At 51.1% G+C, this 27,798-nt stretch overlaps 1 protein-coding gene across 2 annotated transcripts in view; it reads right to left on the bottom strand.

The window, feature by feature from the left end:
* PKD1 (polycystin 1, transient receptor potential channel interacting) overlaps window positions 1-27,798 on the bottom strand; it is an 89,747-nt gene that overhangs the window by 47,329 nt on the left and 14,620 nt on the right. For both annotated transcript variants that reach the window (XM_030485090.1, XM_030485089.1), the window contains exons 2-5: window positions 4,616-4,687; window positions 4,367-4,438; window positions 2,812-2,981; window positions 125-793 (exon numbers count right to left, since the gene is read on the bottom strand). In XM_030485090.1, the coding sequence (XP_030340950.1) occupies window positions 125-793; window positions 2,812-2,981; window positions 4,367-4,438; window positions 4,616-4,687 (983 nt within the window). The remainder of the gene's footprint in view (window positions 1-124; window positions 794-2,811; window positions 2,982-4,366; window positions 4,439-4,615; window positions 4,688-27,798) is intronic.

Raw genomic sequence — 27,798 nt, forward strand, 5'->3', positions numbered from 1 at the left:
CTGCCTGGTGAGACAGGGGGGCCAAGAGCACCCAAAGGAGTCATTCCTTACTCTCTATTAGGAAGAAAGGGGAAGGGAAGGCCCAGGAGCCAGCGCCCAGCACCCACCATCCAACCCTGCTTACCTCTGCCCAGGTCTCCAGCCTCTGCAGTGATACCGTACGTCACTGCGAGGCCAGTGCCTCCTCTGTTGCGGATCCGTATGTCCAGGCTCTCGTTTGTCCTGACCAAGGAAGGACACTGCAGTTCTAACTGCTGGGGTGAAGCCACCACCTCGATTTCTGCCTGCACGTATAACACCTTGGTGCCCACAACAACGGTGGCAGTGACGTTGTACTGCCCAGGTAGGGCATACGTGTGGAGAGCTGCATTTCCAGTGGTGTTGAGAACCTCTGTCTGGTCCCCAAAGTCCCACAGTAAAGTGCTGGCAGCAATGGGAATACTGACGTTGAAGAGCACGGCCTGGTGTAGGCTGTACCGGGGCTGGAGTCCTGTGAAAGACACAGCTAGCTGTGCCTGGAAGGGAGAAGGGACGAGGGATGGGCCACCACAGGCCTGCCCAGACACGTGCTCAGTGCAAAATGGCAAACAACCAGAGGAAGAGTTTGTTTCTTGGGCAGTACCACACAAACACTGCCCCTGGGCGCTGAATCCTCCGTAGTCCTGGTCTTCAGCATAGCAGAGGGCACTGCAGGTCTCCTCAGTGAGGTTCCAAGCGTGAAGAGATGTGAAGAGGATGACACGTTCAGCCTCTTCTGTGTGGTTGCTTGTCAGACACGTTATGTATTGAGCTCCTGGGGGACAGAACACAAGATCCTCTTGCAAACTGACACTGTGAGGCCATGGCCTGGTGAAACCCTCCAAGAAACACCATCCCACACTGCTGGGAAAGGACTTCTCCTGGGCAGCTCCTGCTCCAAATGTTTCCTTTCTGAGCCTTGCCTGGGAAATCTCTAATCCCTCAGCAACGATTTCCAAACTCTTTCTGCTAATTGATGATGACAGGAACAACAAACCAGTGCCGCAGATTTATGGAGCAGCAACACTCAGTAAATAAAACGGCTCTTTAGAGAGCCTGACAGTCCCATGGGACATGGAGCTGCTGAGTCTGACCCTGCATGGAGCCCTCAGGACCAGCCACCAAGGAAGACCAAGCCAAGAGGTTGTCCCTTGGCTGTACCTTGGCTTGGTCCGGTGCAGAATGGTTCACTGCACGTTGCCTGGGGCTTCCAGCAACCATTCTACAACCAAACATACTTGGGCAGAGTGGTGCATGGGGGAAACACCATCAGACCCTCCACCAGGCCCACGCCGGAGCTGGGCAGACACTGCAGCCTCCTTGAGGAGAGCAAAGAGCTTCCCACCTACCTGCAGGCTAGAAAAGGTGCTAGAAAAGAGGGAAACTCATACAGCCTGCACCCGTGGGGTGTGAGGGATGCACACATATGTGTTCAGGGGAAGGATGCACAGCAACAACACATGCTGGTGCAGGGAGCACGAGCACACACGTGCATGGACACACAAGCACACAGGATGATGGCAGCCACAAGAGCCCCATTCTCAGAGCAGCAGCTCATGCCCTTGGGTTGAATCCCCCTCACTGGCTTGCAGGGGGTGGAGGTTTCTCCACTATGAGCCCAGAGGCAGGGCTGGGCCCTGCGGAGCCTCAGTGCAGCTGGAACTGGCCTCCTCTCCACCCCTACCCACGCGGCACAGCCTGTTTGCTCCTCTGTTTCTGCTGGTTGCTACAACATCTCCCCCCAAACATCTCAACAGCTCCGTGATCTTCCCATAGTGAATCCATCCAACTGCTCTCTCCAAATGTTTATTCCTGAAAATATTGAGCCACTTCTCTTAAGAAAAGCCCCATGAGGAGGACCACGACATGGGAACTGCTTTGCCTTTTAACACCAGCCTGGTCATACTTCATCCTTGCCGGTCAGTAGCTGGCAGGCTGTCCCCAGCCTATTCCCATTACACTGAATTACCCCCACGTTACTGCTTCCACACTAATTTTAAGTAGTTCAAGAGGTGAACAACTAATAACCAAGGGGAATAACAGTGCTGGTGTTATTCCCCTTGATAATTCCTGCAAGATGCTGCAAGGCTGTGGTAAGTCTGCTGGGGAATGAGGAGCAACCACAGTCAGGATTTGGCCCTGGGGAGCTTTGCACTTCACCAGCGCTGGTTCCTTCAGCCCTCATCTCTGCATCCTCCTGTCATGCATTAAAGGAGATGCCTGATGCCTGCCAGGGAGCACGCACTCACCCTCCCTCTTACTGAGATCACTGCACATCCAGGCAACATTAGTTTTCTCTGGGCTCCCCCTTCCCACCTTCCAGTTAAACACTGCCCAATGTTTCTCCTGGCCAAAGCAGTCAGATAAATGCACCCAGGGCTGTAGATCTGTAGTGTTCATTCCACACTCCCCATGTGGAGCCCTGTCACCTGCATAGATTCAACTTGGCATCCCTTCAGGTCCCATCAACTTCAATGAGGTTTCACTGCTTAAAGTCAGGCTATCAAAAGCTTGAGAGAATGAAAGCCTGATGCTGGAGATCATGGAGCTGGTGTCACCTGATGGCTGCCTGAAGCTTGGTCTGTATTGAGTTTGTTGATCTCAGCCCTGGTGTGACTGACTCAATCCTTAAGGCATCAGAGTACAGTCATATGCTATCATTATTTGATTAATTACATTAGAACTGGTGACTTGAGGTCTGAAGAGGCTGAGATGTGATCCCCAGCTGCCCCTGGGCCCAGTGTTTCCATAGCTTGAATCATCTCCCGTCCACAGCCCACAGCGTTTCCTTACCACAAGTAGCATTGAGGAAGGAGATGTGGAAGAGGGACAGGTTTGCCACCACAGGAGGGTGGGCACATCGCGTGTCTGACGCCTGCAGGACTTTCACCTTCCTCTCTTCCACCCAACGGGGCAACCAGGACAGTTTGCAGTCACAAACAAATGGATTCCAACTTAAGTTTCTGCAATGGGAGATCAGACACAAGTTAGGCTTTAACTTGCCACGTGCCAAGTGTTACTTACAGCAGCGTGTGGATCCCTCCCTCCTCCCATCTGCACCATCCACTCAACTGCTTCAGAAAGAACAGCGAGGGGAGTTAATGAATAGGGAATCAAGCAATAATTAACATCATTTTTCCAGAGGCTAGAATTAGGCAAGTGCTCCAAGTGCTTTTTTAACTCTACAAATAATTGTTGCAATTAGAAGCAAATGACAGACACAATCTTCTCTTTGAAATAGCTGCCATCTAACAGCCACGGGGTGGAACGCGGCCTCTCCAGGCAGGGGCACTATTTACAGCCCCATTAGAAAAGAACTAAGAGAATCAAATTGATGTGTCGAAAAAGAAATGCAAAGTCAATGATAATCTTTCCATGTGGCAGCTTAATGAAAAGATGGAAACTTTAATTGCAGCTAAGCTGGATCCAAATTACAGCCCTTGGCACTCAGCTGCGAACGGGACAGAGATGGAAAGCTGTTTGTGTAGCTGACGCCAGCTGGGCTGGGCTGGACCCAGGATCTTCACACTGCAAGCAGCACTTTGCTGGCCAGCTTGAGCCTGGGTCCTTTGCGTCCTTGCAGTGACACTTGCAGAGCTGAAAATGCCCTTTGTGTCCCGTCTTCAAGGAGAAAGAGTGGCTGAGCTGTTGTCTGGCTTGCCAAGAGCAACTGAATGGGGTTAATCCTGTGGCTCATTCAGCTACAGAGCTGCCATCCTGTGCTATGACTTCATGTGTGTCTCCTGGAAATGTGTGGCTTCCCCTGGCCTCCCTTCACATAATGCACAGATCTTAATTACTTCAATTCAAAACCACTGTAGGCCTAAGAACTTGAACCGCTAAGGGAGAACATCTTCAAGTGTCTTCAAGCGACTTGGACACTCAGTCAGGGTCTCCCAGGTTGCAGCTCAGTGCCGTTTTCGTTAGATCCCTGGTCCCAAAGTGTGACCACACCAAAAGAAACACTAAGTGTGACCCACAGCAAGACAGAGACAAGAACCTCAGCAGAGGTGGTGTGGGAGAGAAGCAGGGACACCAAGAAGGCAGCAGCAGAGGTTGGAGGTATCCAGGAGACAGAAGCAAAATCTAGCAAGAGGTTTGGCTTGAAAGGGACCAATAGGACCCAGGAGAAGGACAGAGCTTGAGGAAGAAACTGGAGAGGGTCCAAAAGGCAGCTGCTTGGTTGGGTATGTGCCCCGGATGTCCCCAAGATAGCACTGCATCCGACCCCACCAAGGTGCTGCATCCCACCCCACCAGGGTGCTGCATCCCACCCCAGCGGGAAGGGAAGAGCTGTTTCAAGGAAAGGTCTAAATAATGAGCTGGGAAACAAAGAGGATGAACTTACATTTCACTTAAATTAAATAAATTATCAAATATTCCATCTTCTAATGTAGAAATCTTGTTGTGGCTTAAATCTCTGCAAAAAAGGGGAAATGCAAAGTTCATCACATATTGGTAAGAGGAGTCCATGGGCACATCTACGTGGGGCCAAGCAAGAACAAGGCTCCCTTATGCAACCCAAGCCTGTGTTCTAGGTACCAGCTCAGACATGCACGGTGAGCTGGAGGGCTGGGAGGGCACGGGGTGTACTCACAGTTTTGCCAGAGAAGTCAGGCTTTTGAATATGTGAACATCTAAATCACTGATCTTGTTATTGGAAAGATCCCTGGAGAAAGAAAACACCATTTTCAGCAACTTCATTTTGTCCTTCCTCCATTACTAGACCTTCGAAGAGCCTCTCTCCAAACTCCACCCCAGGCCCCAGACTGGAAGGGTTTGGTGTGTTGAAGTGGAGCATTTCTCCCAGCCAAAGAAAACACCTTTAAAACCATAAAGCATCTGCTGCTCCAAGCTTTGCACGAGGTGTAGGTACAGATTAGGATTATCACTAGACACAAACCATCCTGCGGCGAAAACAGAGCAACTACAGGCTTGACAGATGCATCACTAAAACGGATGTATCCTTTCAAAACCTATTCAGGTCTAATGTATGTTCAAAGAAGTAATTAAGAAGTGATTTGGACTAAATAGTAATGAACTTAAAGACAGATTTATGAGGAACTTCCAAGTCCACTTCTAGTGCCAAAGAACAGACCGTTAATAACACAACTGATGGGCTCAACTCTATATTTTGAAGATCTTTTTGTCTCTCTTTGGAACAGCTTAAAAGGAAAGAAGAAATAACAACGAATATTTTCCATTAAAACCCAGGTTACATTGTCCTTATGAAGGGAACACTGGTTTAGAAACCTCTCATTGCTCCCTGTAACCCCAACAGCCTCCAGCTCATCCAGAGCAGAGCTGTTCCTGTCTGCAGCCCGGCTCTTTGCACCCCACACTCCTCTGCTTCAATTTAAAGTGTCACTCAGTTAAGAAGTAAGTTTTGCTGCTTGTTCCCAATAAATTTCCCTCTTTGGTTTCAGATGAATCTCCTTTGGCCAAAACCTTCTTTTAGCAGCATCAAAACACTTCTCCCGAGCCCATGCACTGGTTATTATCCTTCAAGGATTAATGGCAGAACTCCAGGGAGGCGGATGGGGCTGGATCCGCTGCAGCCGTGTCAACAGAGACGTTCCCTTCCCACCTCTCTTCCCACCTTCTTTCCTACCAGCACATCCTGTACCTTCTCCTTGCTGCCTCACCTCTTATTTTTATCCCCACACCAATTAATTCTTGATTTCATCTGACATTTAAACTTCATTTATCCGAATGAAAAGAATCCTGCCAAACTGGCAGGAAAATGACGTATGGTTCCAGGAAGCTGGGGGTAAGGAACAGGATGGATGTCTCTTTAAAAGGTTTATTTTCCCTGATTTTGCTGTCCTGGAGTTCTGTGCCAAGCCAAGAGTGGATTCAGAAGAGTTCACCAGCAACAGCACCAGAGAATTACAAGAAATGTGCAAAATAAAAGCTCAATAAATACACTTAAAAGAAGGATTCTAGCACAAGTATCTGATCAAGACAACATTCCTTTGTCTTGGGGTAGGTGGGACAATAGTTATAGCACACAGAACATCCTTTGCTGGAGCAACACGGACCACATGGGAGTCACATTCTGCACAGGGACATTACAGGCACTTCCAGACCCGATTCCAGCTCCCACTTGCAAGACAAACACAGCTTGGACTGGGATCCCAGCTGCTGCCAGGCAGGTCAGCTCCTTCCTCAGGGAGGCTCCTGCTCCACTTCTCCTTGAGGATGTTCTGTGAATTGTACTCCTCTGCTCTGCACCTCCTTGCATTACTTGACCAGCTTTGGACTGGACCAGACCACCAACCAGTTACCTTACAGGGAGACCAGTGCAGCTATTTCTCTTCTTTGAAATACCTAGGAATAACCCATTTAGTTTTTAGGCAGCACCTCAAGCCCAAGCCAGAAGGAAATGGTATTTCAGCTCTGATGCCTTCTTGCCCCAGACAAAGAGAGACCTCCAAACCAAACCAAACCAAACCAAACCAAACCAAACCAAACCAAACCAAACCATTCTGCTGCTACAAACCCAGGGCTTTTCTATTTCAAAGAGCCTTTCAAAAGTGCTGTTTGGCTGCACAGCAAAGCGAGCACACAGGGCAGGATGAAACTCTCACCATCAAGTGGGCACCTGAACCATGCAGGGTACTGGGATACCCAGCCCCAAGCCTCACTGCCTTCTCTGCAGCCTCCTCTCCATCTCTCCCACTTTGCTCCTTCCCAAGGAGGAAGCGAAGAACTCCAGCAGGGCAGGTCTTCTCTTCTCCATCCCTCTGCCATAGTGCCAGGCATGGAGGGGTTGGTCTGAACCTTCCCCAACCCTTATCATTATTTCCATTTCATTATTCCCTTCAGATAAGTGAAGGCCAAGACCCCAAATCCTCAGCTCCCTGGAGTCAGTCAGCTTCATTCCTACCCAGGAACAGGACCAGGGACGGCCATGACCCGGTACCTGCTGCAGGAAGATGCACAGAGCCAGGGCTGCTCCCAACACCAGGTAGAAACTCTAATATACAGGCAGCAATTCCCCACTCAGTGCTGCTTTTACACAGTGTGTAGGACTGACACTAGATGTCACTGCCTACTGAGCAGCATGCTCAGGGAAGGAGCTCCTGGTGGACAGGAGTGATCCAGGACAGGGGGTGCAGAATGCCCAGTGCTGGGGATGCAGCCGGTGGGGTTTGTTCAGGAAGGAGCTTCTCCCCTCAAACTAGTAAGTGACAACCCTCAACCCTCTGATCTGCTGCTTTGTGTGGCCAGGTGGCTTGTGAGGCCACTGAGACGCACATCTCTGGGGTATGAGCACTATCATGCCCATCACAGTGGAAGCACTGGAGGGGGCTCCTGCCCCTTCTTCCTCTTCTCCTGCTGGTACAACTAGGCTGTCATTCTGCACACACATCACCGAGCTCATGCTGCCAGATGTTATCATCTGAGCTCACACATCTATCCTGCACACACTCCTGCCATCCAACACTGACTCACAGCCCAGAGGAGCTCCACCAGTGAGCTTCAAAGCAGAAAGCTGAGGCTCAGCTCCCAGAGGCTGTGAGATGCTCTGAAGCCCTGGAGCTGTAATTAACCCAAGCTCTTGTCTGTACCCTGACACTTTGTCACTTAACTACAACTCACACGCTTCCCAAGGCATCCCAAGACCTTGACACTCCCACCTTCTGTCTTCCACAGCCTGAGCTCCCATCAGCACCATAGATGCTGCTGAACTCCATCCAGACCATGCACTAGCTGGCAAGCCACCAGAGCCCAGTTCCCTTGCTATTTTCTACCCTTGTCTTCACGATCTGATGAGGAACTGGTGTAAAACCTCCCAGCTTTCAGCATCCCCAGACCTTGGTGCAGAGCCTGCAAGGGGAGCAGAGCTCCTGTTGACAGCCTGGAGAAGCGAGGACCATGGTGGATGCCAGCGCCTGCCACCTCCAGCTGCGACTCAGGGAGCTGGGCTCCCAGCTTCCTGCTTGCCTTCTCCCACTCCAGCTTGTATGGAAAATCATACTATGCCTTCCCGGCATGGGAAAGATGGCTGGGAACCAAGCTAGGTTGCAGGAAAAAAAGTAGAGATCAGGAAATAGTGAGCAATAAACCCCAAGGCAAAAGGCTGTGGGACTGAGCTCAGCCTCCCGGTGCCACAGACTGCCACGACTGTGTTTTCCCAGCCCACTGCCAGGCTGCAGGAAATTCGGAGCAGGTTCAAAGCAGACTGAAGCCAGCAGAAAACAAGGCTCCCCATTGAAGCACTCAGCACACGCAGACTGCTGCCCTCTCCACGGGAGGAAAGGAAAACGGAGCTTACTGTGCCACGGGGGATGCTGAGAACACGCTGTGCTGCCTGGAAAGGGGCAGCTATGGGCAAGCGCATCCTGCCTCAGTTTCCACACCTGTAAAAGGGAGCCATGTAGTGCCAGAGGCTGGGAGAGCTGGCTCACACTCTGCGGGATGTGGAGCACCAAAACCCATCAACAACTACAGTATAAGACCAGAACTGAGCACCAGATACCTTACAGAGAGCTCCCCTCGCAGCTCCCCAGCAAACACAGACACCTTTAACATCCATGCCTAGCAAAGGAAGGTTTGAAAACACTTCTGGAAGCAGAGCTGGGGAAGATGAAGCTTGGGATAAGGGAACATTTAGTAATGAGGGCGTCAACCTGAGCCTTGGGAGCCTTCAGCTCCACCCCAGCCCTGCTACCAGCTCCCTGCGTGATGCTGCGTGTGCTTCTGACCCTCTCCAGAGCTGTGTGTGCCACAGGGATAACAACAGCCCTTCTCACCGAGAGCGTGAGGATGGATCAGCCTCAAATGCCTCTGCAGATGGGGTCAGGTAACTTCTGGGGGTAAAAGCATGAAGCACTGGTGTTCCCTGGCATGGAAGCTGGGATGGAGCTGAAGTGTGTGCTCTGTGGTGCTCAGACGGCTCCCCAGCAGCCAGGGGTGATTCCTGCAGCTCTGTGCCGTGCTGGATGGGCTGGGTTTGGTGCACTCCTGGGTTTCTCTCAATACCACAGAACATATAATGTTGAGCAGAGTATAGCACGCCTCCGCCTGCCAAGCCTGATGTCATGCTCCCATTATGTCATTTGTGGGCCCGCTCTGCCTTCATTTCACTAAAAAGGGAGGAAAGGAAAGGGAAGGGGAAGGGGGGCAGTGGTGGCTTGTGCCTTCGCAGCCCTTTTGGTGCATGGAGCCAGGCCAGAACAGTAATGGGAAAAGCATCCACAGACGGGGAGAAGCGTCTGTGTGGAGAGGAGCTGCTGGGGAGAGCAACAGTGGCTTGGTACAGAAACATCTCCAGGTCTGTAAGCCATGATCAAAGCTAAGAGTTTGGTGGGTCAGTGAAGCTCCAGAGGTGCAAGGGGATGGTGACAGCTTGGATGCAGTTGTATTTCCACCCAGAGTCTGCACAGGAGCCTCTACAGTGGCCACTAAGGGGTCTGCAACAGTGCAGGAGGGATAAAGCATCTCCAGGCTGCAGCTTTGCAGGGAAGGGAGATGCTTTTCTACCTCCCAGCCCATCTTCCTGAGCTGACATGGAGGACCTGCAGCAGAGAGCAGCAAACTGCCCAAGAGCCGAAACACCAAACACTGTCTTACGTGTTACCATGGCAAACGCTCTTCTAGCCTCCAGGAATAAAAGGCAGCAAGGTGCCCCATGCAGCTGGTACCGCCTGATGTACAGAACAGACTTTCCAGAGGAGACGAGGAAAAACCCTCCGTGTTTTAACAGGCTTGAGCCAGGAAAAAATATAGGGTTTTGCTGATGTGATTCCTTTTTTTCTTCACCTTTTGGCTTGCACCTCTCTTAGGAAGCATAGCAGAAGTAACAGTGCCTGTGTGCAGAGCGGGGAATAGAGGATCTTGCCACGAGGGCTATGGAAATCTGAAAAACCATGGAATTTTCTGTGTGCCAGACACGGGGAGGGAGCAAGGCTGTGGTCCTGCACTGGCTGGCAGGAAGTCTCAGCAGCCCTCCTCACGATGAGCTCTCTGACTTTCCACGTGGCCAGGAGAGCAACAGCATATGCAGATCTTCATCACTAGCTACTGGTTAGAATCGCATCGAAGCAGGGATTTTCCAAGGCAAAGGGATTCCAGCTCCACCACACACCACCTCCAAGAGCTGCAGTTGAACACGAAGAGGGGCCTTTCACTGGTGGGTTTCACTCCTTTCCTTCCCAGAGCATGCAGCAGCGGGTCACTGTGAACGGATGCATCCCACTCCAGAGGAACTGCATTTCATCCCTGTGTCCAGGACTCTGCTGCAGAGATCAGCTTCTAAGGAATCATAGAATCATAGAATGGTTTGGGTTGAACGGACCTTAAAGCTCATCCGGTTCCAACCCCCTGCCACGGGCAGGGACACCTTCCACTAGAGCAGGTTGCTCCAAGCCCCTGTGTCCAACCTGGCCTTGAACACTGCCAGGGATGGGGCATGCTGTTAGGGAGCAGATGCAGGACATGGAGGGATGTGCAGGGGAAGGCTCATGGAGAGCACAGAGCACCCTCATCTCCCCGAGGCTGTCACACCACAATGACAATGTATTTGTTCATTCTGAATTTATGAGTGTCAATGCTGGCCAAAGCCTGAGCTCCCTCTCTGAGGAATTTGCCCCGAAAGACTTCTTCATAAATATTCATTTCAAAATGAAATGTTTTTCTTCCCACAGCAACATCTTAACTGTTGATAGAAAAACAGAAGGCGAGGATACAAGGATACAAGTGTACAATGTTCTGTATGCTTTGTGCTCTCCCGGGAGAACTGCAAAGCACTCTCACAGATGCCCTTGCAAGGAGACATGACAATAAGTTGGGTTTGACACAAAGCAGATCGAGATGTAACTCATGTTCTTCCTGATCCCACCAAGCAGCAGGTGGCACAGGGCAGTGTGAAACACTCCCTGACGCCCTGCAGCGAGCTCAGGGCTGAGCTGGGCACAGGGTGTCTGTGTCCCTGCTGGCAGCTGAGGAAAAGGGGGTGTGAAAGCCTGTGTCCCCACCACAGCCAGGGCATCCTTATCATGGCCAGGGTGTCCCCATCATGACCAGGACGTCCCCACTACATCCAGGGTGTCCCCATCATGACCTGGACATCCCCACTACATCCAGGGTATCCCCATCATGACCTGGACATCCCCACTACATCCAGGGTATCCCCATCATGACCTGGACATCCCCACTACATCCAGGGTGTCCTCATCATGACCAGGACGTCCCCACTACATCCAGGGTGTCCCCATCATGACCAGGACGTCCCCACTACATGCAGGGTGTCCCCATCATGACCAGGACGTCCCCACTACATCCAGGGTGTCCCCATCATGACCAGGACGTCCCCACTACATCCAGGGTGTCCCCACCATGACCAAGAAGTCCCCACTACATCCAGGGTGTCCCCATCATGGCCAGAGCATCCCCACCATGGCCAAGGCATCCCAAACACGGCCAGGGTGTCCCCATCACAGCCAGGGCGCCCCAACCATGACCAGGGCATCCCAACTATGGCCAGGGCATCCCCAGAGTGTCCCCATCACAGCCAGAGCATCCTCAACACAGCCAGGTTGTCCCAGCCACGTCCAGAGCATCCCCATGCTGCAGGTGGGAGCTGTGTGCAGCGCAGCCGAGACTCCACGAGCACTCCCTGGATCCCTGCAGCCAGCAGCTTTCCGCAAACTTTCCCAAATATGGGTATAAAGCCGGAGCAGGGATGCAGCCACTCGAACAAAGGGGACACGTTACCTCATGGGGTGACGTTATGCTCTGGCAGGGCCGGACTGCAGGCGATGGCATCACGCTGCGTCCCGCTGTCCCGGCCAGGAGCTGTCTGACACAAGAGGCTCCAGCCCCCAGTGCTGCCTGCACAGGGACCCGCAGCACGACTCACTTTACACGTTGTTCTTAGGCTGCCACTGACTTCATCTCCTCATTCCCAACCCCAAAACACGGAGCCAAAGGCGAGGGGGGCACTGGGGAGTCACCAGCATCCTCCTGTGCTGGTGGAGGTCAGCAAGAGCGCTCCGGTGGGATGAGGAGGCGGCTACAGGGATGGCCACTGGTATGAGAGAGGCTTTTCACACCATGTCCCACCTCCTGAGCCACCAGGCACTGAGCAGAGCTGGCGCTGGATGTGGTCCTCCACTGCCAAGAGGTGACTCAATGTGGCACAAAATAAGGCTTCAAGCATCAGGCATCACCCAGCCCTGCTCTGCCTCTGCAACACAGAACCACAGCATAGCTTGGGTTGGAAGGGACCTTCAAACAGCACCCGAAAAGATGAGAGCAGGGAAGACCTTCAGCTTTTGGAAAGCAGCAACCCAAATATTTGAATGAAGTTAATGTCTATAATCAGTGCTCCACATAAACAAGCTCTGTGCAGCTCCATCCAGCTAAATGTCAGCCCTGGAAATACACATTTGTCTCATGGAAAGTTTGCAAAGACACCAAAGATGTGATAAACCCAAGCATTATCCCAGCACACGCAGCAGAGCTCAAGCAGCCCAAATCCAACCACTTTCCACATAGATATCCACTTCTCCCCCCAAAAAGCATCCGTCCACAGAGCCCCATGTCCTGTGGCACTGCATTCCCACACACAGCTCTTCCCTCTTCCAATGCCCAGCTCTGGGCTCCTGAAATCCCAGAGCGTTTCCAAGTCAGCATGTCTGGAGCTCAGTGAGATTTTATTTTACCATGCAAAGTGAGCCCTCTGTAAGCTGTAATTTAGGAATTACACAGCTGAGCTGCTAAGTGCTTAATCTTCCTCACTGAAAGTGAAGAGTTTTCAATAGATGTTTAGGTATTATTGATACTAATCCACCACCAGGACAGGGGATGGAGCAGATAATCTCTGAATCCTGGTTTTGTATTATTCTATTTGCATTTATTTTCCTGGGAGGCCTCTGCCTGGACAGGCAGCCTCTAGGGATGCTATTTCTCTATAAGAAGTAATAAAGCCATAATGCCATGTTTCCCCAGCACCATAAATTCTGGAATGCACAACAGACAAGAGGCACAGGCAAGGTCTGCAGGATGCAGGAGGCTCTGGATGCTCTTGAACTGACAAAAGGGAAACATCACTGAGGAGCTGGAGCCAAGAGATGTAGAGAACTCCAGGGAAGTCTTCTCCAAAGCACAAATCCAGTTTGCAGCACTGACACAGAATGGGAAAATATCTACATAGCCAGTTCCTCGGAAACCTTCTGGGGCACCTGGGTTTTGTATCCCTAAAGGAACAGTGGAACAACTTGGACATGAATATAGCACAAGAAGCCACCTAATGATCCAGAATCAGAGAATCCCAGACTGGTTTGAGTTGGAAGGGACCTTAAAGCACATCCAGTTCCAACCCCCTGCCACGGGCAGGGACACCTTCCACTAGAGCAGGTTGCTCCAAGCCCCTGTGTCCAACCTGGCCTTGAACACTGCCAGGGATGGGGCAGCCACAGCTTCTCTGGGCACCCTGTGCCAGCGCCTCAGCACCCTCACAGGGAAGAGCTTCTGCCTCAGAGCTCATCTCAATCTCCCCTCTGGCAGGTTAAAGCCATTCCCCTTGGCCTGTCCCTACAGGCCCTTGTGCAAAGCCCCTCTCCAGGTTCTTGTAGCCCCTTTAGGCACTGGAATTGCCCTGAGGAGATTTGTATAACACTTAATGCCACTTCATAGCTGGATCCAGAGCGCAAACCAGCAGAGAGGGAGTGAGGCTGATAAGACAGGATCAGATCAAAAGCAATCTCTTTAGAGAGTTGGGAAATAATCCTCTCATTCCTCGCACTGGGAGAACAGTCAGGATGTTGCCAGGCTCCACACAGCACCAGCAGCACACAAACTAGAGGAAAACAAAGCCACAAAGCAGGAAAACCTGGGGGTTCACGAGGTACTGAGGATTTAGGAGGAACATCCCCCATCAGCCAAAGCCTCCCGCACATGGCAGGCACAGATCACACAAGAGGGAATCCTGGCTTCAAATCGGTCTGAGAACAGATAAAGTCTCATGGCCAAACAGCATCACCATGTCCCTGTATCCCTTCGGGTGTGGGAGCAGCACAGGGCGAGCTCCAGGCTCTCAGCAACACCCTTCAGCACAAAGCATGGGATAACACCTAAAAATAGCCAAAACAGGGAAAAGGGCAAGTAAAGACCAGGAAGACTCCCCCAGGTCCAGGCCTGGCAGTGATGGAGAACAACTCTGAGCCACACGCTGCAGCACAGCTTGTGCTGGAGAGATGTTGAGCCCCTGAACTGATTTTCTTCTTCTCCAGAGAGAAAACACTGGGATTTGGGCAGAACTTGATAGTTTTAAAAATAGCACAAAGTCAATGGTGCTGCTCTGTGAAAACAAGGATGCTGAGCACAACCACAGAGTTCACAGCCCACTGCCTGCGACAGAGAACCCACAAACCCGGGGAGCCTGGAGCAAAAAGGAAAGTGCAGCATGATCAGGACCCCAGACCTGGCCAAACCACGGCTGCAGCACAATCCCGCCTGTGTTTTCCTTGCAATCCTGGTGTTATGTCTGCTTGCTGTGGCCTCCTCCGTGAGGGATAGGCTCTCCAGATGTTCTGAAGCGCTGGGACCTACTCAATACACGAGCCAGTTTTGGGGAATGGGGGAACAGGACACAAAGCTACTAACCCTTCCCTTCTGGCACTAACACAGAGCAAGAATGACTCACAGTTTGAACACAGCCATTTATCCCAAAGACTCACATACTGCTCCTCACCTCCAATTCCCGCATCAAGCCTAAGCAAGCAATTCGCCATCCTTCTAGAGAACATTCCCATCTCCATATAAAGGCTCCCAGGAATGGGATGGCCACCACCAGCTTTGGTGAGCTGTTGCAGGGTCAGTCAGGCTTATTTCTGGTCTGAATGTGCCTAGCTGGAGTTCTCAGACATAGGATTCACTCCCCCTGTCCACTAAACTGAGGGTCCTTCCAGTATGTTTTAAGCACAAACACTCCCCAGGCTCTCACCTTCTTGCTGGAGCAGCGAACACCATCTGCCTCGCAGGAGACAGTCCTTCAGAGAGCCTTTTGATTGGATTCTGCAGGACATCACTACCTCCATGCAGCGAGGACACCATGAAACACAACCCCGCTCCTCCACAGCTCCCTGTTTGCACATCCCTGGGTTGCACTCATCATCTTGGTGCCCATATCCCCACCATACACCGACCACCACACCTGCGCTGGCTGCATCCCTGCCTTCCAGGAGGCTCTGTTCTGTGGCCAGCTCTCCAGCCACAGAGCTCCTTCTCTTCTCTGTGCTCTGGCAACCCCAGTACAGGCTCACTAATGTTATCTCTTCCCTCCAGCCTGTTGTCAAATACACTACGGAGGCAGCCTGCAATCAATCCTCGAGACTCACTGCAACACAGCTCCTCCTGATGACTCCACTTTATCTTTGCTTTCTGAAGCCAGGATTTAATCCCCTTGATCTATGTAGTGCTTACTGGTTTTCATTCCAATTTCTGCCCAATATATGGCACATTGAGTCCAATACCTTACACAAGTCATATGTGTATTACATCAACGTCATCATCTTCATCTACTCCATCTGCAAACTTACTTAAAAGGCAAGAGGTTCATGAGATCGCTTTTCCATAAGTGAATTTTCCATGTTGATTGCCACTAATTACACCATCCCCTTTCACTTGTAGCTGATGTCGATGCTGTGCACTGCATTGTTCCTCCTTGGGCTAGAAAATCAGGACACATGCTTGTACCATCCCATCTCCCTTCTGTTAATACTGGTACTGTGTCCATTTCGATCCAGTCCTTGGGAATTTCCCTAATGCCCCCAAACCCACTAAAAGTGACCATTAATGGCCCAAAGGGCTTTTCAGCCACATCTTTTTGAATCCTTGGATGCAAAATACCTGAACTTGCTGGTTTCAGAGGGTCTGACACTAATAGCAGCTGTTTAACATCCTCATCAGTTACTGTTGGAGTGGAAAGCGTTTCATCATCCTCATATGACACAAATACATCACCTGGCTTTCTTCCAAACAGAAAACAGGAATATTTACTGAACAAGCCTTTTCTGTATTGTCACTGATAACTTGACCATGTCCATCTATTAACAGACCAGTATCATTTCATTCCTTTAGTTCCCAACGTACTCTTTATTCTTCTCAACTTCGCTATCCACAAACTTGTCCCTTCCTGAGACTTTAACCCTCTTAGTAAAGAACTTCTGCCTAAGAGCTCATCTCAGTCTCCCCTCTGGCAGGTTAAAGCCATTCCCCTTGGCCTGTCCCTACAGGCCCTTGTCCAAAGCCCCTCTCCAGGTTTCCTGGAGCCCCTTTAGGCACTGGAGCTGCTCTAAGGTCTCCCCTTCAGGAGCCTTCTCTTCTCCAGGCTGCCCCAGCCCAGCTCTCCCAGCCTGGCTCCAGAGCAGAGCTGCTCCAGCCCTCGCAGCATCTTCTCTTAAGTCTGATCATTTCCTCTAACTCTGGTACATCCACAGCAACTGGATACCTGCGGGATGCTCATCTGCACCCAGTTAACTAAAGTTTTATAGCTCTTCCAATCCACCTCCAGAAAACAGCAATATGGGACATATTAAAACCCAATTACAGTAACACCACGTGCAGCTCCCGTGGGCTGCAGAGCAGGACCTCTGCAACCAGCCCATGCATCCCTGCAGCCCCACAGCAGCCCAGAGCAAAGCCTCCAGCACAGACCTTGGGCTTCCTACAGCACCAGGGCTCTGGGGGACATGCCCAGCACGGGCACAGCTCCACAGGGCGCTGTGTGTGTGTGTTTGTTTGTGATTTGGTGACTCGGGGCTGCTCAGCACGTTGAGTCCTCCCCGTGGGGATGATGTGCTAGAGCGGATTGGCTCGCTATTCCCCGAAGGAAACATCTGCACATTCCAGACACATTTGGTAACGGGAGTGAAACCCATCCTTGAAGTGAAATTTTACAGCCTCCACGGCGCAAACTAACGCTCGCTGGCAAGGAGCAGTGGAAAAGTCATGTTTAAAGTATTATTCCAGGGAAGCGGCTGCCAGAGGCTCCAATCCATCACCCGAACGTGGCTCCGGAGCGGAGCGGCGCGTTATGTAACGCTGTGTCCAGCTCCCATCCCGGTGCCACGCGCCCCGTCCTGCACCCGGAGCGTGGAGCAGCCCCGAGGGACACAACAACCACTGCTCATGGATGTGGGGATGAGCATTCCCTTCCATGAAGTCTCTTTCAAAGGGATTTAGCCAGATCTTGGGTCCACATCTTAGAATCATAGAATCCCAGACTGGTTTGGGTTGGAAGGGACCTTAAAGCTCATCCAGCTCCAACCCCCTGCCACGGGCAGGGACACCTTCCACTAGAGCAGGTTGCTCCAAGCCCCTGTGTCCAACCTGGCCTTGAACACTGCCAGGGATGGGGCCTTTACCACTTCTTTGGGCAACCTATTCCAGTGCCTCACCACCACCACAGTAAAGAACTTCTTCCTTATATATATATATATGTATATATATCTTTTATATATATCTATATATACATCTTCCAGGTGCCCAATTTCTTGTTGTATGGAAGAAAACCCCTGGGGAGACAAGGACAAGGGGTGTTTCTCCCACGAAAAGCAGTGTTTGCCACAGCAAAATGAGCACCAGGAGGGAGGGTTGGCTGCTTCCCACCGTGGTCTGCAGAGGAGGGGAAGCTAAAGGTCTGCTGGTTAAACCCTTTGGGCACCGCTCTCCAGCCGAGCTGGTGTGGTCCTGGCAGCCATGGGGCAGGACAGGGATGTTATCTGTGCAGCCCCACACTGTGCAGTGATCTCTAACTCACAGGATCCAACTATGATAAAAATGCAGCTGATGTTCAAAAAGAGAAAACAGAAAGAAGCCTCTGAAGGAAAGCAGGAACACAAACAGCACTGGATGCAGACACAGCTACGGGGGAGGAAGAAACAGTGTTTGGCAGCCTGTACCAGCAGCAGGAAGAGAAGTGGTGAAATAAGTACGTAAAGGAAAAAGTCCTGTGCTACAGCAAACAGAAGACAGCCTGCGGGCCCTCAGGAAGGGATGTTCTCTCAGCAGTAAGGAGGGCAAAGCTCTGTTATTCATCAGGCTGAAGATACCACAAACGTAGCCAGAAACTTTGCACCTGAGGACTTCTCCATCTCTCCTAGTTCGTAGCTGTGTCCGGGGATCCAGCCAGGATGATGCAGGCTCAGTCCAGCCTGTGCCAAACTCTACTGCTTCCCCCAGGAACACGGCATGAACACAGGGGTGGCATCACTGGAGCCGTGTCTACTGGGAGCCGTGAAGGCAGAAGAGACATGGGAATGGATGACTCCTTCCAGGGAACGCTGATGGGAAAGCGGGAGGTGAGGAGATGCCATGTGTGAGCCGAGGTGCTGGCAGGGACATCAGACCAGAGTGAGCCATGGGGCCAGCACTGGGACAACTGCAGAGAAAGACCCAAGTGCCACCGGGCTGCTGCGCCCAGTGTGCCAGCATGAGTTCCATTGGATGCAGAGCCCAGCAGAAGGGTTGTGGGTCCACAGATGATCAAATGATGTTCAAATACATTTTAACATGTACAGAAACAACCTGGGACTGTTTTTTAAATGCCTAAATATATGTTTCATTAAAGGATGCAGGCAAGAACTGCTGTGTCTATCAGCTAAATAAAACACTTCCAAAGGAACTGCCTTATGTGTGGCTCACATTCTGGTCTGCTGCACAGTGACAGAGATTTGGCATCACCCAATAGAGGTTTCCTCTATTTTAAAGGCAAAAAAAAAAGGCAAACCTGATGAATTAAGCAGCTAAACCAACTGGAGGAGTGCAGAGGTGTTCTGGTTGCAGGTGGACCTGAGCCTCGTGTGGTCTCCATGCATCACAGTTCCTTCGGAAGCTTCAGATAGTAGTATTTCCATGATTCCCAGGGAGAAAGGGCTTCCAATGTACTGTTTCACTGTAAACATCTCTCTAGCGCAAAGGCACCATAACTCAAAGTCAGGCCTGTGAATCCCTATTGGAACAGAAACGCTAATGGAATTCATGGAACAGCAGCTTTGGTTGACGTTATGAGCCATAAATCACAGGGCATATTAAAAACACAGGGCCAGGCTGCTCTGCAAGTGGACAGAGAGGCAGACAGAGAAGAGGAATGGTTTACAAGACACCAAAGGACAGGCGCTTCCTTAATCCTGGTGTTCCGGTGCCGATACAGATACAAGCTCCCCAAAATGTGGTTGTTTGGGTTGGAGGGCTCTGCTCTGAATGTTTTTGGAGTATGTATGTTCACTATAGATTCTTAAACATCTTCCTTCTGGAAACAGAAAAGAGTTAGAACCCAATATAGAGCGGCTGGTCCCAGTGCAAAATGCATTTGTGTGTTTCTGGCATTAGTAACGTGTGTGGTTGGGTTGCTTCCTTTCAGCATTAGCAAGTGAGTAAATCTGTGATGCAGTCAGGATATTTCTGCTCCAAACACGCGGATGTTCAGAGGCCCCAACGTAGGTACAAAGGGAAATGAGCAGCTTGGCTGGCCCTCGGCAGGGCCCCGGGTCTGCAGCATTGCTGCCTCCAGAAGACCTTGTGAACAGGATTGGGAAAGAGTAACCTGTTTGTCCCCTGCATGAGGTCTCCAGAAGAACAGCTCTTTGCTGTTGCAGTGAAAGAGCTGACAGTTCCTTGTGCTGCTTTAACAAGAGGGGACATGGGCACTGCAAGCTGCATGTGTAGGATGGAAACCACACAACACAGCTCCTCTCCCTGGCACCACTTCCACTGCCGGGATCAGAGTACAGGATGAGGAACCACTGCATCCTCCTCATCCTCCATCACTGAACTGATCCTGGTTTAGGTGCAAGTACAAAGGCTTCAACAGAGACAGCTGACCACACACCATAGGAACTGTCCAGAATTCCCTCTTGGGAGCTTCAAGGAAAAGCAGGAAGATGAAAATCTCCTTTCTCCTGAGGCTCCTCCAGCAGCCAGGTCAGACCCATCACCCAGAAGCCATCAGACGAGGTTTGCTCTGGTCACTGGCCATGGTTTGTGTGTCCTGGATGGGCTTTCAGGTGTGTGTCTTCGGATCCTGCTGCCAGCATGGTGGAGGTCCTCATCAAGCCAGATCGTGTGCCATGCCCAGTGCAGGTGATGAACATTCCTGGTTCCTTTCTGGACCACTGCGCACAGGAGTCTGCTCCGTGTCCTCCTCTAAACCCACGCTGGTTTTAGCACCCTTTGCATCACTGTCAGCTAAACTCTGGGCTTCACTCACATCTCCCTCATCAGAGCAGATGGGCCTTTCCCTGCTCAACCCACCCAAGCAGCCAACAACTGTTCCTGCTGAGAAGGGTAAAATACAAAACCACAAGAACTATATGGAATTTCAGGACAAGAGCTATCAAGCAGTGACGGGACAAATTCAGCCCTGAAGCCAGTAGATGTATCCCAGGAATCCACTCACTTCCATGTGCTGAACAGCTCCTCAATGTGCAAAGGGCACAGATGGCACAACTAGGCTGGAATGCTGTGAGCCTGACGGTGCAGAAAGGAAGGGGTTGGATCTCACGGGTTAAACAGGACTCTCACATCCAACTCTCTACCCGCTGCTTGGAAAAGTTAAACTCCAGATAGGAGAGAGCCAAAACCTTAACATGATCTGCCTGGGACCAATAACTGTGCTCGTTTCTGCCAAGTATTAACGGCTGATAAATCCACTGTGCAACATATCTGGAGGTACGGGGTGGAGAGCAAAGCACAGATCCCTGGAAAGAGCTCTGGAAGAACGCTCCCCATCACCCTGGGAAGATGGAGCTGACCTCGAGATAACCTGGTTTCACAGCGCTCGCCTCGGCTCAGCATTCCCGGTGACATGGGCTGACCTCCACCTGTCCAGAGCCATGAAAACCATTTACCTCCGACCCCTGGCTCAGGCAGGGGCCCTCCTGGGCTTGTCTCTGCTGGCTGCAACACGGCTTCTGTGCGGCTTCTCCGCAGCGCTCAAGCCCTCCGCAACCACAGACTCTCCTGCTAGAGGGACTCCTGCTGCAGTCTTGAGCTGGGGCTGCCTTCAAAAGCCACCACTGGCTCAGAAGGCAGGAGTGTGAGCTTCCCATTCCATGAGCGATGCACTTGCCATAAGGGAAAGACAGAGAAGCCCTGACCCTTCACAGCTTTGTGCCAGGCATCACCCCCTGTCTCAGCACTTGTGTTATCCATGCATGTTTAAATCACACATGCTCTCAGGTCTCTACACACATTATCTCTAAAGCATCTGCTTCAACACAGCCGGGGGAAAACCAGGAGGAAATCACAGCATCCACTCCACAGCCTGCAGGGAAGAGGCTCGGAGGTCCCAGCCTGCTCCCTCGGGAAGCTCAGTGGGCACAGAGCTGGTGGGGCAGGTTCTGCAGCCTCCTTTCTCTGCTCAGCTTTGGAAACGGGATGTCTCTCCCTCAAATTAAACACAACAAATTAAACGCAACACTTAGTCTGATTTTGTTGTGAGGGAACCACAGAGAGGAGACGCTGGCACAGGGTGCCCAGAGAAGCTGTGGCTGCCCCATCCCTGGCAGTGTTCAAGGCCAGGTTGGACACAGGGGCTTGGAGCAACCTGCTCTAGTGGAAGGTGTCCCTGGCCATGGCAGGGGGTTGGAAGTGGAGGAGCTTTAAGGTCCCTTCATCCCAAACCAGTCTGGGATTCTGTGTTTTCATTCATTCCAGACTCCAGATCATGGCAGTGATCTAAAGGGAGGATCACTGTGGTGTCTGCTCCTTTCTCCTACAGGACCAATACCTATAATCCTTTACTTAAAACATCATTATGTGGAATAAACTGCCTGGGGAGGGGGGAAAAAAGGGCCTTGCAACTCTGCTAATCTTCCTAATGATTTAACACCTGCAAACACTCCTGGGAAGTATTCCTTTCCTGATCCCATTCAAAGCTGCCGTATCAAACGTCCCACCACACTTCAGCATCCTCCTGTGGAGTTTGGTTTTAAACAAAGCTTGGGGGGGGGGGGTTTGCTCCCACAGCTCCCCCCCACACTTTCAAAGACCTTCTAAAAGCCTGCCTGGGGGATTCCAATAAGCCCTGGCACCGATCCTCCAAGTAGTAGCAAAGCTAAACAGGGTATGGCTGTTACTGCAGAGACCACTCACTGCCAGCACAAATACACACACTGGACCATTCAACCTCTTACAGTGGGGAAGTCACGGGCAGTTGATGCTTCACAATCTGCATTTTTCTTCTACTACAGGCACCCTTTTTCTTTCATTATTCCTTTTTTCCTGGCAAGCACCGATTCCCTGCAGTTTGTGTTAGGTATTTCCCCCCTCAACTTCTTAATTCTACTAACAAGAACAGGCAGGGGACATCCTGAGTCCACAGTTTGATCTCTGTGTCTGCTCAGACACCGTGTGCTGCAGCCCTGGGGAGAAGTCCCAGGTAAAGGCTGCTGTGGTTCAGTAGCATTCCCTGTGGACAAGACCAGGACAAGACCAGTGAACCATTCCTGCCCCCCTCAAGACCTCAGAATAAGTGGTTTCATGGGCTGTGTTCACCTGAACTACAGGTATTCACTGCTGTCTAACACCTACAGCCACTGCACATCACACAGCAAGTGTGTGTCAAAGCACACACCAAGAGAAGAGAGATGAACCATGAGAGACCCAACAGGGCAGATGTCACTGGAGCAGAGACAAACACCTTAAATAAAACCTTCCACTTCACAGATTACCTTCCCACTGTAAACACATCGATTTTGTTGTTGTCATTCCAGTTTCTGTGGAGTAAAACAGAAGCCCAAAGTTGAATCCCCTCTGTGGCAGTTTCAAAATGAACAGACAGTGCTGGTTGAGGAGCCTTTGGGGATGCTGATGCTTCATTTCAGGTTCAGGCAACAGCCTTGGACCATGTCTCAATTTAATCACAGAACCAAAGGATGGTTGAGGTTGGAAGGAGCTACCTGGGACCATCTAGTCCAACCCCCTTGCTCAAGCAGGGTCGTCCAGAGCTCAGGATTGTGTCCAAGCAGCTCTTGAGTATCTCCAGGGAAGGAGAATCATTTAATGATGAAGCACAAACTTACTCTACCCTATTCCAAAGATAAAAAGCCACGAGGCTGATTGTGTAAGAGGGTGTCAGTGGTAAATACAAACCACCAGTAAATTGGCTTTGTTTGGAATGGAAAGAAGAGCATGAACCCACGCAATGCCGAGGCACATGAAGCCCTGCAGACAGAGTGCCCCGCCAAGCAGAGGTGTGCAGCCTGCTCTCTGTGCTGTGTGATGGGCAAAGCAGGCAGCAGCGTGCTCTGTGCCCTGCTAGCACCATCCTCTGCCTCTGCTCCACACACCGCAGAGGCTGGAAGGCCACCAAGAGCAGGCTTGGCACTGCAGGACATGTAAATTCAGGCTGATCCCTTCTTAGGCTCCATCCGGAGCCTCTGGAGGGTTTCAGTAAACATCCTTGGTAATCTTTGGACACCGCAGCAATGTCAAGAAGGATCACATTCATAAATCAGACCTTACATCAGCTCTGCTGGCAGAAAGAAGGTTTGCCCGGTCCTCGAGCCCCAGACAGCATCATCACTCCTCAGGATTTATGGCAGACACCGAGTTAAGCTGCATCTTTGGTCTTACGTTAAATCACCTCCTTGCCAAGGCTAAAAATTGCTCCATGGTGTAATCACAAACTGCAGCAGTGGAGCGAAATAACAAATTTCGTTCCCATATAATAATAACAACAAGTTACGTTTCCATAGCACCCCTCTTCCTCTCGGATCCAAAAGGACATTAACTCACTGAGGCACGCTCTGCGAGCAGGGATCATGTCATCCACCCCTGAAATACAGCCACTGCTCTCTACGGGTGTGAGCCAGCACTGAAGTGGAGTTTAAGACAGAAAGAGGACTTGCCGGTGCAATGGGAATGGGATGCCACGGAGCAAGAATTGAATCCTCCATCATGCTGCTGGTGAGAGGACTCTCTCTGATCGATGGACTGCTCTCTGCAGAGCTGTCAGACAAGAGATGCTGCTTTCTGCTGACAAGACTAAGCCCAGATCTCTCTGGGACAATGACAAATGCTGGAGGTCCCTCTCTTTAGCAGCAGCCAAGAGGGCAGCATGACTGTGCCAGGCACACTGTGCATGCATGGGAGGGCAGAGCTGCTGGGAATGCTGTGGGAATGCTGGAAACGGCAGCCTGGGCACCTCTGGTCAGAAAAGGTTCTGGGTCATGCACTAAAAGACAAAACCAGGCCCTTGTTCGGGTTGGTGATGCTGGGATCACTGCCCAGTCGTGCCTATTCAAACAGGGTCAACGCACGCTGACTGCAGCCCCCTCTCAATACAAACAGCAGCTTGGACTGGCTGGAAGCCGGGCTTTGTGTTAGTGGCCTCAGGAAGACAAAGACCCCGAGGCTCTTCCCGATAAGTAGTCCGTCTGTCCCATCTTATCCCTTGGAAGGCTATCAAAGAGCTACTGTTCCCCTCAAAAGAAGATAAAACAGAACTAGGAGCACGTAGGGCTTAAGAGCCCAGCAGTGAATGAAGGGGGACTTCACAGAGGCAGCGGGACCGAGGAGCGGGTGATGCAGAGCTCCTCGGTCTGAGCTCGAGGCAGATGGCTACAGACTGCCTTTGCTCCGTTCTTCCTTTCCAGTATTTTCCACATCCTCCTGCCAAGAAAGCTCCGAGAGCTGCCTGCCATGTCTGGCAAACACTTCCCACTGCAGCGTCCTCCCCGCTAGCACACGTGTGTACACGCATGTACATGCATGTATGGAGGGACCCGCACTGGGGCTGGCTGCTGTGCTGCAGAGGGGCACACACAGAGCTCGGTCCTTGCTCCTCACCAAGAAGAGACTTGGGAGAGCAAGGGGTGACTGAAGTACACGAGGCATTTTGGGTCCTTCATGGACCTTCTAAGACAAGGATAACGCTAAGGTTGGCAGCAGATGGAGGGAAGAGGGAAGGCAGTGCACTAGAAGAGGGATAACCACTGCTCAGGCCTGGGTTGTAAATGCAGAAAGGGGTTTGTGCTTGTCACTAGTGCTCCCGTGTGCCACACAAAGGCAGATCTCTGGGTCTCAGAGGCCTGAGCTTCATAGATCTTTATGATACTCACAACCACCAAATATTGTGACATATCTGTGAAGGTACCTGGAGCCCCAGCTCCTGCACTCAGCCTACGCCGAGGAAATAAAAGCCTGCATCTCTGTCTTGTGAGTTTGGGGTTGTTTTTCATTTCCTGCTGTGTGAAACAGGGGGAGCAATAAAATCAAATCCTTGGAAACAAATGACAATTGTTCCATGGAGTAAAAATCCCACCGCCTTCCCAGGCTGCCTGTGCCCCAGCTACAGCACACAGGCTGCTCGCACAGGTAGAACAGGCTCTAAGTCTGCACTTCCTCACTTTTATGGGTTTAAATCAGACCCCACTAGGTGTTTAAGGCCATTGTTGAACTGCTAATGGGTTCTGCAGTGTGACTGACACCAACTGGGTGATTCTGCATTCTCATTTGGTCTTTCTTTTCACTCCATCTGCCTGCCATAACAGACAGGAGAACCAAATAGAGCAGCAGAGGAACAGGCTTCAGACTTGATGATCTTAAAAGTCAGGTCTTTTCCAGCCTAGTTGATTCTATGACTGATTCCATGACAGGTGAGTGACAAAGAGTGGGCTGGATGTGTGCAGAGCAGGGCTAAGAGTTCACCAGCAGATCTGTGACTATAGAGGTGTTGGGATAAGCTGCTGCATCCCCTGGCTCGGTGAGCAAAAGGGATGTGTAAGTGGCTTTCTTTCAGATAAAGGACAACTGCAACTGATGTGGCAGAAGGAAGAAGATGAAGAGCTCCATGTCGCTGCCATAGAAGTTAAAGGAGGAAGGTGACACCCACCATGAGGCTGGCATCAGCCTCAGCAAAGAGCTCAGGACCTCTCCTGCCTTACCAAGGCTCTCCTGCATCGGCGGCAATGCTCCCGAGTGCAATACTCATCCCTGTGCTTCCAAGAGGTTGGGGATTTTCTTCCTCTCTTTTTTCTTGTCCGAGAAATGAGCAGCAGATTTTGGCTGTCTGCACACACTGCCCAGAGCCTGGCAGCAGGGACAGAGACAGGCCCAGGCAGTGGTTCATGAAACACCCTGTGGAACCAACACTTTCCCCTACCAGGAAGAGCCTTTCGCAACTGGATGTCTCTGAATGTGGATCTGGGTGATTTCAGAACTCTCCCTCCATGACCTCTCCCCTTCCAGCCAGGCTGTGGCTGCTTCTTAACGGAGGAGGCAAACTGGGTTGGGAACATCACTAATGGCATGGAAAGAAATGGGAGAGACTTCCCAAGAAATGCAACCACAGAGCTGGTTCCAGGAGCTCCTCCCTGCACAACAGCAGCTCCCAAAGGATCCTGGAAACAGCCAAAGTGCTCATCCTACCTGGGATCACAAAAGTCTCCAAAAGAAGCTATCAGCAAATTAAGGCCACCCTTTTCTCACAATGATCTACCTTTCCTCACGTGGATCAGCCCCAATCCTACAACTGCTGGCTCACAAGTGGAGACCAGAACTACAGCAACATTTCCCCATCTAATGGCATCTGTACTCTTAGACAAATCTTCCTTGGATCAACATATCAGCAAACACACTTTAAAATGCTCCCTCTGCTCTCCCATTAACTATGCTGTCTAATGAGATGCCACGTGGGGAGTCCTGGTAACTTCCAGTGAGCAATTAGGAGGTGTAGTTTCAAATGGGAAACAATCAGCTACACAAGCAATCCATCCACGTCTGCTGTGTGCAGACACCCCAGGGGCTGGCACGAGCTGTTTCACTTGGCACTCAAAGGCTCACAAGCTCCATCGGCACAGGAAAATCTGACTCTGTTCTCTCATGTGCTCCTGGCTTAACACCACCGTGATCTTTGCTGTGACACAGACCAGAACCAGGCTTCAAATCACAGGTTTTCACCACAGTCCTGAGAAAGCATGAGAAAAATATTGGTAAGATGACCCTGTGGAACATGAGGAGAAGGTGAGGCTGGAGAATGGAAGAGACCTGAAATCAGAGAGGGAGCTGGAGGAACTTCCGTTCCCATTAGACATTTCACAGTGCTCTGATTTGGTGCTACCCACTAAATACATCCTGACCCTGCAGATCTCAGTTACAGTCACACCGCCTGGGTCTCGTCAGCACATCTGGCACAGCTGGGCACAACACATCCCCACCCTGCAACCACCCTGTAACCACCATCCCAACTCTGCAGCCACTCTTCTGCCTCAGAAAGAGGCAAAGCCAGAAGTTGAGGGATAAAGTTTCTCGAGGTCTGAGTGGTGTCTGGGAGGTGAATCAGGGCGGGAGGGAGAAGAGGACAGATGATTCCTGGATCCAAGGCGAGCCGAGCCTGGTTCAGTGTTCGGTCCAGCCTGGGGTTACCTACAAATTAAGTCTTTACCTCTAAAACAGCAGAAATGTCATACAACCCATCTGATCACATGATAAATCCTCCAAATTTGACTGTCAAGATTTCAACTGCCTCTTCAGCAACCTCAAAGCCTGTATCAACCTCGCTTGAATCCTAACTCCTGGTCCCATGGCATGTGGCTCTAGATGACCCACTTCTACCCCAAAAAGGCAATTAGAAGATACACTCAGCCTTGCTGTAAAAGAAGCAGTGAGCTTCCTAAAGCTGCCTCCTGGAACCACGTTAAATTATAACCTCTAGTTTTTTCCTTCCCTTTTATTTTGCTGAAGTTTCTCTACATTTCCCTACTGAGAAGTACAGATGCCTTCAAACATTCCCTACATGGGACTTCAGGCTCAAACCCCAGAAGGCAA

This window comes from Strigops habroptila, chromosome 4, assembly GCF_004027225.2.
Source record: "Strigops habroptila isolate Jane chromosome 4, bStrHab1.2.pri, whole genome shotgun sequence".
Taxonomy (NCBI): Eukaryota; Metazoa; Chordata; class Aves; order Psittaciformes; family Psittacidae; genus Strigops; species Strigops habroptila.